At 34.9% G+C, this 19,393-nt stretch overlaps 1 protein-coding gene across 4 annotated transcripts in view; it reads left to right on the top strand.

Annotated features, from left to right (window-relative positions):
• Positions 1 to 19,393, top strand: part of LOC128223767 (protein crumbs-like) — a 59,697-nt gene that overhangs the window by 3,063 nt on the left and 37,241 nt on the right. Inside the window, exons 1-6 of one of the 4 annotated variants that reach the window (XM_052933136.1) lie at positions 8,416 to 8,539; positions 10,491 to 10,890; positions 14,772 to 15,005; positions 15,311 to 15,427; positions 17,293 to 17,432; positions 18,076 to 18,292. In XM_052933136.1, the coding sequence (XP_052789096.1) occupies positions 10,584 to 10,890; positions 14,772 to 15,005; positions 15,311 to 15,427; positions 17,293 to 17,432; positions 18,076 to 18,292 (1,015 nt within the window). In that variant the 5' untranslated portion in view covers positions 8,416 to 8,539; positions 10,491 to 10,583. Of the gene's footprint in view, positions 1 to 5,142; positions 5,737 to 8,415; positions 8,540 to 8,641; positions 8,664 to 10,490; positions 10,891 to 14,771; positions 15,006 to 15,310; positions 15,428 to 17,292; positions 17,433 to 18,075; positions 18,293 to 19,393 lie in introns of those variants that run through there. The other 3 variants (XM_052933139.1, XM_052933138.1, XM_052933135.1) reach the window with 3 other exon arrangements.

Genomic DNA, 19,393 nt, shown 5'->3' with positions numbered 1-19,393 from the left:
GAAATTTTTACCATGAGTACAGTTTTGAAAGCATTTTTTTTATTGTCAGATGACTTTTACTGGGCACATATTAAAATAGTTCATGCAACTAATCTGCTTACACTACTTTCTGGGCTCAGATGTTGAACGTGCTACGTTTTCAGGTAACCCAAACACAAAACATAAATTATATGTCTGTTGCCTTTTACCCATATTATACATGCTCTGGATTGATATGACCACAAAAGCCATGCCAGTAGAGCATAGGCCCTTTTGGGCCTCTTGTTTTTTATAAAATATTGTCCCTTCAAAAAGTTAGCTTTTTGAATACTGCACAGTGAATTCCACATTGATAAACATGTGTTGAAACTTAAAAAATAAGTTGTCATCGTAGACCATCATGTTATTGAATTAAGCTACTGTAATTGGTAATTATGAGCGCTGAGCACTAGACCAAATTGCCCTTGCATTGTCCAGATTCACTGGGCCAAATAATGGCCAACACTCACGGAATATTACCAAAAGAAATCTAATTACTATTCTTGCATAAAAAATAAGGCATTTGCTTTGTCAATTTCGAAACTGTTTTCCTCATTATAACTTGAACATAACATGATATAAAGAATTGTTAGAATTTATGAGTCATATTTGGTAGTATTGTATTAAATGCATCTATATAAAGTCTAGTCCATACATCTTTTTAAAAATCATACTTTGTCAATAAATCGCAATACCATACATCATGTAGTTCTCTGCTGACATTTATTACCAGGTACAGTTTGCTTAAGGAGTCATAAAGCCATATATTTTTTAATATCACAGACACCGTCCAGAAAGTATGATTCAGAGCCAAATTTTTGGCTGTTTATCAACTAATGGGACATAAAATCAACAACTGATCATGATTTCATGACAATATTTTCACAAACAAGCAAAGCTTAATGTCCTCTACGGTCATATTACAAACCACAGGTGTCTGTATATATTGTGTTCCATCTGATGCAAGTTCTCCATTATATGTTATTCTATAATTTAATATTTCATAACCATGTGTCAATATGCCCCTTGGTGAGAGGTGGGCAAAGGAATGTTCATGTTTACTACATACATTAAACATTTGTTAAAAACACAATATAAGTTGATTGAAACATTTTCCAGATACTTTGCTTAAAATTAAACTCATCAATACTTAATTTATAGCACTATTTTATAAGAATGTGATCAAAGTCTAATGTGGTTGTGTGCAGTAAATTTACCAACATTCAAGAGTCTTTTCTTCCCTTGTATGGTTGGGGCCAGGAGCTCAGAGTTGTGAAAATAGAGACAAAGTGCCTTAAATTGTGAATTTACCACATAGTAATTATTCCAAACAAAGAATTTACTTTAAGATCATTGGGTTGAAGAATGTTAAAAGAGAATAAGACTGCATTTAAAATATCTGTTCTAGTTGACTTGCTAAGAGTTAAAAAAACAATATTTTATTTCACTTTTTTCATTTGTTTTAGCGTCCATTTTTTGTGACAAAAGTATGCTTTTTTTATTGTTAATGGGGCCGATTTTTTCAGTACCCCCCCCCCCCCCCCCCCACACACACACTCAATGAGTTATATATGTGAGTATGTGACAAAAAACTTAATCACTTGTGTCAATAATTTGAACAATTGTCTTACTGTGAGTGACAACAAATTGACCAATTGTCTTACTTTGTGTGACAACAATTTGTCCATTAATTACATGTGTGACATCAGTTGACCATAAGTCTTCTTTGTGTGACAACAATTTGACCAATATTCCTTATTTTGAAACAAAAAATTGACCAATAGTCTTATGGGACAGTAGTTTGACCAACAGTCATGTGTGTCTGATAACAATTTGACCAACATACTTATGGGACAGCTATTTGACCAACATCCTTATGTATGGGACACTATTTTGACCAACATTCATGTGTTTCTGACAACAAAATGACCATCAGCCTTATGTATTGGACAGTAATTTGACCAACAGTCATGTGTGTCTGACAACAAAATGACCAGCAGCCTTATGTATTGGACAGTATTTTGACAAACAGTCATGTGTGTCTGACAACAAAATGATCAACAGCCTTATGTATTGGATAGTAATTTGACCAACAGTCATGTGTGTCTGACAAAAATGACCAGCAGCCTTATGTATGGGACAGTAATTTGACCAACATTCATATGTGTCTGTCAACAAAATGACCAACAGCCTTATGTTTTGGACAGTAATATGACCAACAGTCATGTGTGTCTGACAACAATTTGACCAACAGCCTTATGTATTGTACAGTAATTTGACCAACAGTCATGTGTGTCTGACAACAAAATGACCACCAGCCTTATGTATGGTACAGGAATTTGACCAACAGTCATGTGTGTCTGACAAAAAATGACCAGCAGCCTTATGTATGGGACAGTAATTTGACCAACATTCATGTGTGTCTGTCAACAAAATGACCAACAGCCTTATGTTTTGGACAGTAATATGACCAACAGTCATGTGTGTCTGACAACAATTTGACCAACAGCCTTATGTATTGTACAGTAATTTGACCAACAGGCATGTGTGTCTGACAACAAAATGACCACCAGCATTATGTATGGGACAGAAATTTGACCAACAGTCATGTGCGTCTGATAACAAAATGACCAACAGCCTTATGTATTGGACAGTAATTTGACCAACAGTCATGTGTGTCTGACATCAATTCGACCACCAGCCTTATGTATGGGGTAGCAATTTGACCAACAGTCATATGTGTCTGATAACAAAGGACCAGAGAGTTTAATCTGTGTTAGAATTGACATTTATGTGTAACAACAATTGACCAACAGCCTTATGGGTGCAACAACAATTGGCCAACAACAGTATGTGATGGACAACAATTGATGAACATTCATTATGTGTCACAATTGTTTCTTAAACAGTCTTAAGTGTGTGAAAACTATTGTCTGACAAACAGTAGAATGGCCAGCAGTTGTATAACCTGTGATGAGTTGTGAGATACAACTTCATTATATGTGACAAAAATTGACTTATTCTCTTACTTTTCTGACAACAATTTGGCCAACATTCTTATGTGAAAGAAAATAAGTGAGCAAAAGTAATTTGTATGTGACAACTATCTTGTGACCAACACTCATTTGTACAACAACAATTATTTTCAACAGTCTTATTATAGGTCAACAATTGACTTGTGACAGAAAACAAAATGACCAACAGCCTCATGATTTTGACAACAAATTGATCCAACAGTATTTTTATGTGACGGTCAGACCAACAGTCATATGTGTCTGAAATTAATTGACCAAACTATTTCTTTTTCATGAAAACAATTGACAAACAGCCTTATGTGTATGCCAACAATTTGTCCAATGTTATAATGTATTGGATAACAATTTGACCAAAGCCCTTATGTGTGTGACAACAATTGATCCACAAACAGTCATATATGTGTCACAACAATTGTTGGACAAACTTTCATATTATGTGTGTCAGTAATTGATACACAGACAGTCATATATGTGTGCCAACAATTGTTTGACCAACACTAATATGTGTGTCAGTAATTGATCCACAAATATTCATATGTGTGTGCCAACAGTTGTTTGACGAACATTCATATGTGTGTTAGTAATTGATCCACAAACAGTCGTATATGTGTGCCAACAATTGTTGGACCAACATTCATAATTAATGTGTGTTGGTAAATGATCCACAAACAGTTGTATATGTGTGCCAACAATTGTTGGACCAACATTCATTATTAATGTGTGTCGGTAATTGATCCACAAACAGTCATATATGTGTGCCAACAATTGTTAAACCAACATTCATATGTGTGTCAGTAGTTGATCAACAAACAGTCATATATGTGTGCCAACAATTGTTGGACCAACATTCATTATTAATGTGTGTCAGTTATTGATCCACAAACAGTCATATATGTGTGCCAACAATTGTTAAACCAACATTCATATGTGTGTCAGTAGTTGATCCACAAACAGTCATATATCTGTGCCAACAATTGTTGGACCAACATTCATTATTAATGTGTGTCAGTAATTGATCCACTAACAGTCATATATGTGTGCCGACAATTGTTGGACCATCATTCATATGTGCGTCAGTCATTGATCCACTAACAGTCATATATGTGTGCCGACAATTTACCAATGTTTATCAATGTAGACTTCCTGTGTCTGAAATCTAAAAGGGGCATTCTTGGATTTGGTTTGTTCATTTGTTTATATAAAGGAATAAAAAGGGTTAGTAGAGTGAAATTAGGCCTTTTGAAGGTTACTCATTACCCAACTAGATAAAAACAAAACATTAAAGTTCCATCCAAAAACAAATGCTGACAACTTCTGACTAATTGTTTACAATGTTGACAATTTTCAAATTGTGTAGATACCTTTCATTAAACCCTCTCAGAGTAACTGTGTAGTGTGGTGTAATGGGTGTGGTACCCAATTACAGACCCTGGGTATCCAGGATTAAACCCAACTGCCCAAAGGCATATAAAAAAAATCAAATCTATTTTACTTTTTTGTCATGATATTTATAACACTCAGTTCATGTTTGATATTTTTTTCAGAAAAGTTTGTTTCAATATTAATGATGTGCATACATTATAAAGGCCAACCCAGTTTATGGGCCTTTTATTCAAAGTTGACCCATTCATCATATTTTGTCACTGTGAAGTCATCATGACCAGTAGGTTTTGGTAAGAAATCATGATGCTTTTAAAAATGTTGAACATTTTCTTTGGGGGCAAATTTCAACTTTGCCCTGAGGCAAATAGTATACCCATGTGAACAAATTTGCTCCTTGGGTATTTTTTGGACATGTTTATATAGCAAGTGAGAAATTGAATATTTTTCATTAGCGGCCAATAGTTTATGTTGAAAAGTACATAAGACATCTTTAAGTGATATTATGTTTGTTTCATTATTAAGATAAATTTAGAATCAAGAATGTTAAAAAAAATTGATAACTTTCAAATATCAACTGAATTTCGCTTGCTTATTAAGAATGTTCTTGGCCTTATGAATAAAATGGCATAATGGCTGTTATTTATCATAGTGTTTGGTACCAGACTCAGAGAAATTAAACATTATGTTGATCCTTGTTTGTTTTCAGGGATACTGTGCATTTTATTGGCACCGAAGTTGAGCCATGGTCAAGAAGTCGGGAGATATGGTTACTTCGTGCAGGAAAATAGTTCCTATGTATTACTACACGATGTGGAGTGGAACGTAGCTTCAAATGGTGCTCAGACAGAGTTTTCATTTCGAACTTGTGACAGTGGGGAACTTCTTTACCAAAAAGGGGGTGGGGATGCAACAGACTATTTAAAACTTAGTATTAACAATGGCACACTTGCATTTAATTGGTCAGTAGGGGGTTTACAGTCAGAGATTTATATGGGAAATAATTTAAACAATAATGTGTGGCGGACAGTTAGTTTACAAAGATATCTAGGAGATTTATATTTGAACATTTCCTTAAGAGGTGTTGTGCAGTTTTCTAAGATAATATCAAACTCCACTTTTCGGACTTTTTTTAAAACTGTAGAGCTGTCTGGGAGTGAGGGGCTGTTTGTGGGGAGAGGGTACACGGGTTGTATTCTGGAGGGGCCAAATGTGATATTTATAAACACTCCGTCCATCACGTCATCCAACGTAGAGTGGAGCAACTCTTCCTGTTCCCAAAGCCAAAGTTCATGTCCATCAGGTGAGTAGCGTGTTCTAATATTAGCTTAGTTAAAGCAATACTATAGTTTGATTTCACACCTTGAGCTGTGAATGCACTTATATACTAATAGATATTTGGGTTAATCCGAATAATTGGTTATTTGCTTATTATGTCACCCCCATTTATAGGGAGACATATTGTTTTTGGCCTGTCCGTCAGTCAGTCAGTCTGTACGTCACACTTCGTTTCCGCTCAATAACTATAGAACGCTTAGACCCAGAAACTTCATACTTGGTATGCTAGTTGGTCATAACTAGAAGATGACCCCTATGGATTTTGTGATCGGTAGGTCAAAGGTCAAGGTCGTGGTAAACTTGAAGTAAAAAAACAGTTTCTGCTCAATAACTAAAGATCCTTTTGGTCCAGGAACTTCATACTTGATATGCTAGTTGTTCATGACAAGTAGATGACTCCTATTAATTTTGAGATCAAAAGGTCAAAGGTCAATGTCACGGTTACCTTCAGGTTAAAACTGATTTGTTGGCGGTGACCTTAAGCTTAAAATGGGTTCTGCTCAATAAAGCAAGTACCCAGGAACTTCATACTTGGTATGCTAGTTGGTCATGACTAGTAGATGACTCCTTTTGATTTAAAGATCAGTAGGTCAAAGGTCAAGGTCACCGTGACCTTGAGGTGAAGAAACGGTTTCCGCTCAATTACTAAAAAACGCTTGCACCCAGAAACTTCATACTTTGTATGCTAGTTGGTCATGACTAGTTGATGAACCCTATTGATTTGGAGATCAGTAGGTCAAAGGTCAAGGTCACCGTGACTGTGAGGTGAAGAAACGGTTACCGCTCAGTAACTAAAGAACGCTTGCACCAAGAACCTTCATACTTGGTATGCAAGTTGGTCATGACTAGTAGATGACCCCTATTGATTTTGTGATCAGTCCGTCAGTCAGTCAGTCAGTCTGTCAGTCTGTACGTCACACTTCGTTTCCGCTCAATAAATAAAGAACGCTTGCACCCAGGAACTTCATACTTGACATGCTAGCTGGACATGACTAGTAGATGACCCCTATTGATTTTGAGATCAGTAGGTCAAAGGTCAAGGTCGCAGTAGATGTTTCACTATTTAATACGGGTGAATAAACCAAACTTCACTTTTGGTTCGTCTCCAGTCCAAAATTACAAATTTCATGTCCATCATTTTTTTTTTCAGCTACAACCACACAATAGGGGAGACTAGCGATTTTTCAAAAAGCAATCTCCTTAAAGCAAGTCCTAATTTTCAATACATACATGTTGGTGTCTCACAAAATGCCTGTGAAAGTTATGCAAATTTCAAGTTGATTTTCATCAAATATAATGAGACTATTTGTAGTTCAAAGGATGTCATGACCGAAGCATAATTTTTTTCAAAAAAATAATGTTATTTCAATAATTTATTACAAAATGTTTTGTTTTTTTCAATTTCTATGAAATACATTGTTAGATAAACAATTGCTAAACCATTAATTGAGATAGCAATTAAAAATAATGACATTATGAAAAGCAGAGAAAAGACCAAAAAATAAATAAAAATTACCCTTGATACTTTCAAATGTGAAACCTTTCGCTTTACAGCCATACACGTTACCTAGTCCAATATAGTATTATGTCCTACATAGGGAGTTACTGCACTAAACTGTTTAATATGTAGATATATCCTATAAGGTAGGTTACTCTTTAAAGGTAACTCTAAATTGAAACACTTTACTTAATAAGGTATGTAACAGTGGACTTATCCAAAAAGTCACAGCTCGCAGGTCAAAATCAGACTATGCCAATGTTTTTGACCTGCTTTTTATTTAACTTTTGTTTATGTTTTATTTATCTTCATTGTGAAGAGAGCTTCATGTGTACATGTATTAAAACGGTTTTGAGTTTTGTTTGAGATTTCAACTCCCATTTTGTGGGCAGTAACCAGAATTGGTGACCATTTAAAGAGGCCACTAGTAAGTGCCGTGTGTATTGCTCAAACCCATGACTGCTGATACACTGCCTCTCCTGATTGGATGGTCATATACAATATAAATTGTAAGTAAAAGTTACTGCAACAGTGAGTGCTACCCGAGTTATTTTGATCGATATTGCCTAATTTCAATCATGAGGGTTGTGGATAAACTGTTCTGTCAAGCAGAGCGTTCAATAACTTGTGCGTGTAGAAGTGGACAGTGTTGTAATTTATCCACACCCTAGTAATTGCATGTTTAAGCTCCCCTTCTTGTTATCCTTTTAAAATAAAATTAGGAGAACAATTAATTAGGTCAACTAATGGTTGTTCCCAATGCAACAGTTCTTACTAAAAGACATACATCTGTATTACTTTGTGAATTGAAATGTAATTAAAAAGCATTTTAGTGCTTGCACATACAATAATATTCAAGTTACAATGACATCATTCCCAGCCTTATTATGGACCAGGGATACATGTAAATGCATTGTTGACTTCGAACAAAGGGAAGCCAAACATGGTTCTCTCTTAATATAATCAAAGGTACCTTACTCTGATTTCAACTGTGCACACATGTTGGTGTATACAGAAGTAGTCTCCCTTGTATTGGGTTTTCTGTGTTACCTGAGGAAGGATTTTGTCCTCGACCAAGTGAGACGCTTCAGTTCAAGTGTGGTGGCATACAGTGTACATGTGGGGCATACCTGTATAAATATAGGTGTGTGATTGTAAAATCTGCAATACTGTGCTATCATTCAATTGGAATGCTCAATGATTGGTGATAATCATTAGTAAATATAATGGGTGACAGCTTTTATTACAAGCTGTTTTGATTAAACTACAGGTATAAAATACTTGTTTGGATTTTGAATGCTGTAGTGTTTTGTCATTGTTGGATATTATTGGAAAATTAGAGAGGAATTTGAATGAAAAAGCAGTTAATTTGTGATCTTTTTGTGGAAATTATGGTTTGATTCAGTGTGATCTGGAAATTATTAAGTTTTCAGTTTTAATGTAAATTTAGCCATAACATAAGGAAGTTTTTATGTATGTTTTGTCATGGGGTAATGTTTCAAAAGAAATTGAAAGTTTAAATTTGTTCCATGCTGGGTAGCGTTTTGGTGTTTATTGATTGTCCCATAGTTTTTGCTGTTTTTAGGTTTTTCATTGTTATTTTCGTTGTAAATCTTTTGTTGTTGGCTTTGTCAAAGGTTTTGTTGGATTCCAGTTTATTGAATTATATTGACTTAGATGCATCAAACTTGGCCTGGCTTTCATGAAGACAAATAATTTATTCTGAAGCTGTGTTTAAAATTTCAGTCCTGTATCTTTATTGTTTTACAAAAATTCTCAATTTGTAAATATTTATTTTTTCAACTGGCTGAGGTATGTTGTATCATGGGAAAAAATGATAGTATTGTCAACTTCAAGATTAGTTACCATATACAAAAGGAGCATCTTAAGTAAAGGAATCATGTATTTACATTTTGTATATATACAAAGCGATCTCATGAAGCATTCTGGACTGTGTGGGCACCCAGTAATGCTGGAGCCGGTTATCTGGGTGGCTTGCTGGTAACAAGACCAGGCTCCTGATAACCGTATTTGTCCTCTGATTTCATGCTTAATCTTGGTTGATAAATCACCTCCCAGATTCTGGATGCAGGCTGCATTGTTTCACCCCCATAGGGTTGATGTCAAATTATGATGATCATGAAGAACTAAGTTATTTAAAATGTGGACTCATGGAAATAAATAATTTTGTTTAAAATGAGCACAAAATGCTAATTTCAATTCAATTAGAGCTCTTTTGTTAATAATTATTTAAGAAAATGTCACAAATAAGCTCTTATTTGCCAAAAAGGGTCAGTAACACTCTTAAAAAATATTAATTTTGGGCTTTGGTTAACAACATAATGTTCAAATGCATTTCTTGAAAAGTATTTAAAATGGTGAATATCTTTAAAGACGACATCGACCATACTCCACCACTGGACCCTTCTGCTCAAACTTCTGATAATTCTGAAATCTATATTGTTTGAAAAAGCTAATATTTTCAAAAAGTAAAACCATAGGCAACTCCCTAATTTTTTTGCATGACATATTAAATGGCAGGAACTAATAAGCTTGGTGACACATGAACTATCTGTCTGCATCCTCATCTGATTATGGAGACACTGATGCAGCTATTGTTAATTAAAATGTGGGGTCAAATGGGGGTGAATGGTCAGCCCAGTACCATCATTGTCTGGTAACAGTTATAGGACAGCGAAAACAACAATAGTAACTTATTATACTGCTCAATTATTTATAATATGTCATAAAGGCTGTCAGTTACTGTGATGTCATTTAGTGGTTTTCCCCCCTCAGGCTGGCTAGTAATATTGTTCATTTATTGTTTCATATTTTATGTATGATTTTATGGTTCGGTAATAGCTGTTAGGTGTTCATTACATGAATTGTTAATGTTGGAATGCTTCGCTTTATAATTGCAGTTTGTTGTAAAGAAAACCTGAAGTTGATGGAGGTCTGTGTATTTGTAAATTGAAAGTTCAAAAGTTGCAAATTGTGGACATAATTTCGTCAAGTGTGGATTATTCGGTCACATATTTTGCAGTGTTCTGTAAACTGTGAAATACTGTTGTTATATCTGATTTTGGACTTGTTCATTTCCACTAATCCTGTTGATTTAGGTTTCAAATGTCAACTTTTTAACTAGCCTGCTGTTTGTTTATAATACCATACCTTTAACATGGCTTGAAATAACACTAATAATGTTTCGTTTTATTCAATAGTCCAGCTATGTTATACAGTAACTTCTCGATGAAATGAAAACTGATGACACAATTTTGAAAGTTTTCGATATTGGTGCAATGTTATGACCAAGCATGGAGCAATTAACGAGGAGTGCAATAGATAAGTTGACAATGACTCACTGTAAATCAACATGTAGTGTTTCAACAAGAACTTTAAAAACAAGCTTTAATGAAACTCCGTTTGATATAAAGTGTGCATGTGTGCATTCACAGTGGAGAACCAGGAATTTTAGCTTTAAACTGTCTTCCTCGGAATACCTTATGTGGACGAAACATTTGTTAACGCGACCAGGACTAGGAGTTTTAGTGTTTTTCATATTACTCGGATTATTGCCTTCATCATTAGCAGAAACTACGCCTACTATAAACACTACGACAGGTATGGTATACACCACATGAACATATATGATAAAAACTACTAATTTTAAGCTCTTTTTTTTCTGTTACATTGAGGTATTACGATAACCTTGGTGTCATTGCTGGCATTGGTAGCGTAGGTGCTGTTGTGCATTACTAAAATGTGTCAAATTGGCTCGTATGAAATGTGGTACACATGTTGTCAGAGACAATGCCCTTATGTAAATCAAGGCCCATAACTCTGGGTTTAATAATTTTCGAGTTATTCCCCTTAAGTTCAACTTAAAAGACAACAGTTGGGTGTTTAATATTGTTCACTCTGCGGTGCCCTTGTTTTAAAGATTGAGGGTTTTTCATAGGATATTTCAGCTGGGGGTTCTGTGACCCTTATGCTTGACAAATTGGGAGCCTTTGGTAATTAAATGTTTCCACTCCGTGAAAGGTTATTTTTGAGGGTCCCAGAGAAGAACACTAACTTTTAAACTGGAGTCCCTGACTTGAATATTGAGTCAGGGACTTGGTTTTCCTTGGTCATGCCTGGAATAAAGTGTTTTATGAGTATATTTTGGAAAGAGTAAAAGAATTAACCTGTAAGTTAATAACACTGGGAGCAGGATTCGTTCAGGTCCCATATCCGATTAAAGTTCTAAAGCCTGAAGATACTGCCTCTCATATCATTTAGAGGTTCTGGGTTTGAGCCCAACCATTTTATGGACTATAATGACCACAAAAAATGTACAACCCAAGTCTGTCATCAAGACACCTAGGATAAATTGCGTACATATTACCATTAAATATCACAGAAACTGCTTTTGATGGAATGGACCCCAGTTCCTTATAATAAAATGGACTTAAGAATCATTTCAGTTCAATGTTGCATAATTGATAATTGATAGTTATGATGCAAACCCAGATCCAAGTTTTGATCCAATATTTCTACCCAGCCAGGCCCAGACAGACTTGATCTCTATTGATCAAAATCCCTTGAAGAGGAAGTAAATAACTTTTTTTACTAGCAAATCTTATTTCCTTGGAACATTTAGTTGCCCAGGTTTATGAAGGAGAAAATCAAAGATCACAGACCTAAAAGAGGCTTTAACTGAAATGTCAGACGTGTTTACTGCATTATTAATGTCCTTCGATCTCTCAGCCAAGCTCTACAGACCTTCGTTGAGAAATGTGCCACATGTGATTCAACAAGACTTTCAGGAATGTTTAATCACATATTCTTAATAGATAATATTGTTGTAAAATTAGTAAAATCACATTAAATCAACTTATATCAAGAAAGTTATATGATATATATTTATAGTTCTATATTTACATCTCAACTTCCATTCCTTTTAATGAACAGCCATTCGGCAATTGAGAATATTTTCTCAGATGAACACAACATCTTCAGATATGTTCCTGATCGAATCACTGCATATTAATATAAAAAGCATACAACTGTTTGTATTGTGTCAGCAGTCCGCGTTTTTTTATTTTGATATGAACATGTTGAAAATTGTTAAATTATGATTTGTTAAATGTATTGTTCTCATATAACCATTTCAATTTAACATTAAAAGTGATATTATTTTGGGACTCCGTAGCAATATAATGTGTAAACCGTTCTGGTTGTGCCATTTACAGCATGGGTGATAAAGAATTACTGTATTTTAAAGATTAAATGAATTTAAGTATTTTATAAACAATTTTGGAAAGAAATAATGAACAATTGGTGTAAATATAATTAATGAATTGTGGGATTTATGTCATTATCCAGGATATGAATGCTGATTAAAGTATGCCTGGAGTCCTTGACGGGCTGCACACACTTTAACCAGCCCAACTGCGTTCATACCCTGAGAATGACATCAATTACACAATTCATTCCTTAATTTACTGTAATGGTACAGAACTGTTATTGATTTTCTTTTCAAAGAATCAAGTATTAAGTTTTGTCATTTCTTCCAATATTTACATTGATTTTATCATGTGTAAATCAAACAGGAACTTAAATAGTATTCATAATAATATTTGGCAAGCCTGAAGCAATTATTTAAAGTAAGCAGCATTTCTGAGATTGAGAATTATGTTAAAGAATTAATATACTTGTAACATTGTAACAATTGTTACCAGTGTCTGTCATTATCTGTACTCTGTTTATTTTCTCTCAAGTATCAACTTTTATCATAATTTGTTAAGAGCACTTACCCTTCAATTAAGTATTGTCTAGCTAACATTTATCAGTCAGTTATCTAGGTAATTATTCTGTAAATATCTTAACTAGATATCTGGAGCAAAGGTCTCAGTTTCAAGTCACTAAATTGTCAGCGTTTCTTCTTCAAAAAAAAACACTATGTGGTTATATGATAATTATAATGATGTTTTGTTGTTGGTGGCATGCAAAAAATGTTGACCAATAATTAATAAAAACTATTCACAAGAGGTAGTTGAAAGATAGATTTGTTCATTGTAACTTATGATGGTTAAGATATTTGTCATGTTATGATGCCCAATTATTAAATAGAAAAACAACAACAACAAAATAGCCTTTGCTTAAATCCACACATTTGGGTAGGGGGTCAGGGCCTTTCGGATTGGAAAAAATGCCCCATTTAGTCAGGATTCCCATTTATCCGAAATATACTGAGAATGAAACACTGTGATAAGGTTTCTTTCTTAAAGAAAACATTTAATGCACCAGTCAATTGTAACCACAGCCCCAAAGGTCCGGGGAATAGTCAGGGGACTTCTACTTTTGGTTCAGCCAATACAAGGTAAAATTTCCAACCTGCAGGGACAAAACTGCAGGTTAAATCCCCACCAAATGCCCCCAGACCCCGGGAACATCCAAGGTAAGAACCATTCTCTGTTAGGTGCGAAAACAAAACTACCGCATTCACTCTGCACTGCGGGGCCACCTGGAAGGTAAAAACACAGCCCATTTCCTCTTGCTGGTTACAGTTGACTGGTGCATGACTTCAACAACAAAAGATTTAGGGGTTAAACTTTTTGCCAAAATATATTTTTTTCAAGTAACTTTTTTTTATTTATAGTCAAATGAGGAATTTTCTTCTAACATTTTGGAAAAAAGTGAATGTTTTTGCATTTTGAATTTTGGCCCCAAATGGATCAGCAACTGTTAGAATAATGCATCTGCACTGTATACATGTTTTAATATCATCGCGGTATTTTCTCATTGTTTATGAAGCATTATATGGCAATCTATAAATGGCAAAATGTATTTTGCAACAGATGGGAAAAAAGGCGTGTTTATAGATGAACAACTTGCTGGTTAATTCATGGTAAACAAACAAGATAATGATAGCAAAATCAATACAATACTTTCCTGACAATCTTCCTTCTAATTGTTATTTAATGAATCAGAGTTTGACATTCCACCCAGGTGACATGCAGTTGATAATAAATAGTTACAGGTCATTTTTCCATCAGATAACATTGTGGGTATAATATCTCACAGGTGTATGTGCACTTGTCTGTTCATGCCTTGTTTTAAATTTTCCACCCAGTTTGTTGTGAGTTTCAGGTATTTTAATGCCATGTTTCAATGGTCTGCACTTAAAATTTAAGAACCCATTTAGTTTTGGTAAAAGCATCAGAACACATCATTGTAGCTTACTTTTTCAATGTCAATAACAAGTCATTGTCATGGAAGACTCCCCTCGATGATGCATATTTGAAGGTAACAGATTTTGAATCTGAATTTAAAAATGAATTAAACATGGAAATGCATAAAAACAAAATTAGCCACTTTTTTACATCAACCTATATAGTGCGCCTTTGAATTATGTATCTGAGCATATATAAACATCAACATATTAAGCTTTTTAGTTTTTACTTGAAAAGAACACTTTATTAAATTATAATATCTGGTGTACTGTTTGTCTATTCCAGCGGTTGTTGACCAGGATGACTGTTACAATTTCCCGTGTGATAATGGAGCCACCTGTATAGATGGCGTGAACACCTACACATGTAAATGCCCGCACCTGTATAACGGAACCAACTGTGAGATCGACCTGAGCGTGTACGGGTGTGCGGTTCAGCCATGCCTGTATAATGGTACCTGTATCGACCAGGAGGTGTCCGGCACCAACACACGTCCATACCGCTGTAACTGTACTGAAGGTATGGGATATAGGTTGCTTTCAACATTTTATTAAACCATCTTTAAATCTGGATAATTAAACTTGCTATCCATATACTTGATTAGAACCTTATTTTGTTAGTTGTTAGAGTAATAACTAAATGTCTAATTTCCATGTTGAAGCAGGTAAATAAGCTGAATCTACACCATCAATGCAATGGATTACCTTAAACCAAATTTTAGTTATTGGCCAATTTTGGCCAATTTATTTTATTTCAGGCCTGAAGTTGCCATTGACATCATGAACATTCATGTTTCAGCCGCACTTCTAATTGTTGTATTCCAGGAACAAAGGGCACAAACTGTGAACAGCTGGTAAACGAGTGCGGGCTCAACCCATGTCAGAATGACGCCCCCTGTATAACCCTGGTTGGGACATTCCAGTGTAACTGTACTGGATCTGGTAAGCCCACTTGTCACAGAGTGCCTACATCTGCCACATCCTCTATGCATCCTTTACTGTTATGTTAAAATAGAGCCTAACCCTTAACCAGTTCGACTCATCTTGATCAAGTTTTTGAAAAATACAACTATGCTGTCATTATCGAATGATCATTGTTTTCTTTAGTATGAGATGGTCAGATTGTTTTTGCATTGATGGTCATGGCCCATTGGCGAGGGTTCAAGATCCTTAGGGCTTTTCACTTGAAGTGATGTTTTGATGAAATTTTAACTCAATACTGTTCTTTAATTTAGAGATAATATTCCAAATTTTGTTAAAAATGCTAAAGTTCCCAATTACAAGGGTAAGGTCATTTTCCCCAAAATAATGGTGCCTTAATTGTTCTAAATGTTTATGAAATGAACTGACCTTAAGCATTTAAGAAAAGTTATTTGAACAAATGAATGACTTTATTAACGTTAAGATCTAATTATGAACAAAGAGGCTTTATTTCAAAAATGACATTTCATCGATTTAACTTAATTTGTAATTAAGATAAAATTAATCTGATAACAAAATTTTATAATAAACTGGATTAGTCATGCAACCAGTAGCTGAAATATCATGAGAATTTGTCAAAAACATAAGTAGCGCAAATCTATCAACATGAGCATATAAGCAGAGTGTGTGACATTTATTCATATACAATAGTTTGATATTTTCTATGCACTGGTTATTTGGATAGTCAACAAAAGCTAATATCATCTGTCATCTCTGACATGTTACACACACATTGCATTTCATTAACCAGCCATGAAACCTCATTTTATTTATGATAAGTTGGTTTGTTAGTGTTCAGCATACAAATGTCATCAAATAGGCAAGGCATAAGATGTTAACAATTTATTTATTAATAGTATGCTCCACCTATTACAATGTACATAGCCATGCAGTCCGTAATTTAATATTACTTTTTACGTATTTACAGGTATTCAGTGTTGAGATTGTTTGAGATAAAAATGATATGGACTGTAAAAAGTAAATCCTTCTTTTGATATAGTTATAATTGATGATAATGTTGCAAGATTTTTTTTGTGATATTTGTGATTTTAGCTTGTCTGCTTTTCGAAACCAAAAGAGTCCAGTTTTTGTCACAGCCTTGGTGTCATAGATTGGGTTAATTTTGGCGTCGTTGTGCGTAATCTTTAACCTTGAGCATAAACCCAAAAAACATTCATGATATTCAAAGGAAACTTGATACACATGTTGCCCGAGACCAAACCATCCATTATGCAAGGCCCACAACTCTGGTTTTAGTAACTGTTCAGTTGTGCCTGTTTGACTGAAGTAAACCCAGATTAAAGTTGGCATTCGCTTAGCGGAACTCTTGTTTTGTTTCAGCATATTTCTTTATCTTTAAAATTCAAGATCCAATTATCGGGTAAAAGTAATTGTGTATATTTGCAATACTTAATCATTTTATATTGCAACTTGGGTGAGAATTTAATAGATATTATTAAGTATTATTAAAGCCATCTTGATGGATGGAAGGAATTGCTCTATACTAGCCATGGACTGCAGCGTGAACTGCTAAATAATGATTAAAAGGAACTTTCTATTTGTCGGAAGCTTTCCGAATGATTAAATCAGAATCCACCCAGCAATTTCTTTGCCTGCAACATGAGTGTAAACACTAAACCAGTGGGAAACAACTGTAAATGGAAAATTTTGTTAATTATTGATTCTCAAATAATCAAGAAAAATAAATCTTATTAAAATTGAACAATTTACCGTATAAGAGCATTTGCATAGTTTACAGTACAGTTGCTTTATTTTGACCATTTTGTTTCCTATTTCATCTTGCACTGACTCTGTCCATGTTTCAGGCTACACTGGTCGGTTGTGCGATGTGGAGATAGATGAGTGTGCGGCGGACCAAGGCTTGTGTGGGAACGGGACGTGCCATAACAACCCAGGAAGCTACTCCTGCAGTTGTATCGAAGGATATATAGGCATCCATTGTCAGGTATGTAGTGTATAGGTGTCCATTGTCAGGTATGTAGTTTAAAGGTGCCCATTGTCAGGTACGGGGTAAATAGGGGCCCCCAATCAGGTACAGAGTAAATTTGTGTCCATTGTCTGGGGTCTGGGGTATATTGGTGCCCACTGTGCATTCTGTCAGGTACAGGGTATTCTATAGGAGTCCGGTCAATGACAAATTTACATGCTTTCAGTTTTCGTTGTATCTTTAAGACTCAAACTTAAAAGAAGTAAAATGATACCGTATTTGTGTCAGCAGTAGTAACAGTCACACTATAAGTGTGTGTGGTACAATGCTAAACTAAATGGTATTCAGAATTAAATTACAATTCACAGTTTTGAGTCTGGAGTATAAACCTCCAAGACCCATTCTCACTAACATCTTGTGTCTGAGCCTAAATATGAATTTTCAAATTTAACAAAAAGTTAACATAATAGTGAAACTAAGCACATGTAACATATACAGCAGTTTTTATCATCAGCACTCAATTGATACAATTAACTGTTTGAAGTCTTCATTCTCAAACTCAGACTCCAGACATTAGTGAATACAAGCCCAAATGATCTTTCTTTCCTCGTCTGCTTAAATGTTTGACCTTTGATATAATCATTTCCTATCTTTCCAACAGGACGTAGATGAATGTCTCTCAGACCCATGTCAGAATGGCGCGACATGTGTGAACGAAGAGGATGCGTACCGTTGCAAGTGTATGGTAGGGTTTAATGGGCCCAACTGCGAGCTGGACATCGACAACTGTGCAGGCATTGTGTGTCCAGGGGGGAACCTGGCCGTTTGTGTTGACCTCACTGACAGTTACGAATGCCGCTGTAAACCAGGATACGCAGGTACACATGGGTTGAAAAATTATGTGATAAGGCCACTTGGCAGCAAAACAGTATAATGTTCAACCCGTGTGTTCAATAAGCCTTTTGCCAAATGGACTTTAGCCTTATTTTTTTTCCTATATAATTATTATACCACTGATTGATATATCTGGGGGGCTATATAGGAGTTGATTTTTTGCATCTTCTATTTCCTGTCTGTCCTGTCATGCCCATGAAAAGTTTTGTCATATTTATCTTAAGAGAATCACACCTACACACATTGTACATCACAGGTATCTTGGTCAGCATGGGCTGTTAATGCACCTTCCCTTGTTAATACATTTTACTTTATCTGACAAGAGTAATGGCTCTTGGCAAAATAAATAAATGTCCAGATTTTTTTTGCATTGCATGTATCTCCGAAAGTATTGCACCTTCACTATGAAACTTGTAATTACCCAGCCAGCAATCCCCTATCCGATAGAAATCAGACTGATTTATTTCACATATCAAAGAGATATCATAAATGATATCTATCAGATATCGCTTTGCCCATCAAATAAAGGTCGACTGATATCTTGTGGGCAACCTATCGGGCTGTTATCGGGCCTATATATAGTTAGTCATCTGTTCCTCATTGGTCCATCATCGGTTTGACATTCTTTCAGATGTCTTGTGGCTTCACATAATGTTATATTTAGATGAACTTTTTCTCCATTGAGCAATGTAAAACTTTAACGCATTTCACTCCATTGTTATCAAAGTGGACTTGATGTGCAGTGCAAGACGTACAAGATGGAGGTTTAAAGAAACTTGTTTGATTATGAATTATAACACCTGTAAAACAAATGAATGTAAAATCAAGTGAATTAAAATCAGGGGAGGTAATACATTTGTTCAAGAAAGTGTTTCACCAACCATAAGGATATCGGTCGTATATGGATTCGATATATATATGATATTTAAAAAATTATAGGTCCGATGTTGAACCTCTATGTTTTCTGATCTGTTTAAATTTAAAACAGTCATTATATATTTAATATATATTACGAGTATTTTAGTTAATCAAAAATATCATTTAGAATACAGCAACAGTGTACCAGTACACATACGGGGATAATT

The sequence above is a fragment of the Mya arenaria genome, chromosome 17, assembly GCF_026914265.1.
Source record: "Mya arenaria isolate MELC-2E11 chromosome 17, ASM2691426v1".
NCBI lineage: Eukaryota > Metazoa > Mollusca > Bivalvia > Myida > Myidae > Mya > Mya arenaria.
Note: the sequence above shows the minus strand (reverse complement) of the source record. Positions and strands in the feature narration are given on the sequence as shown.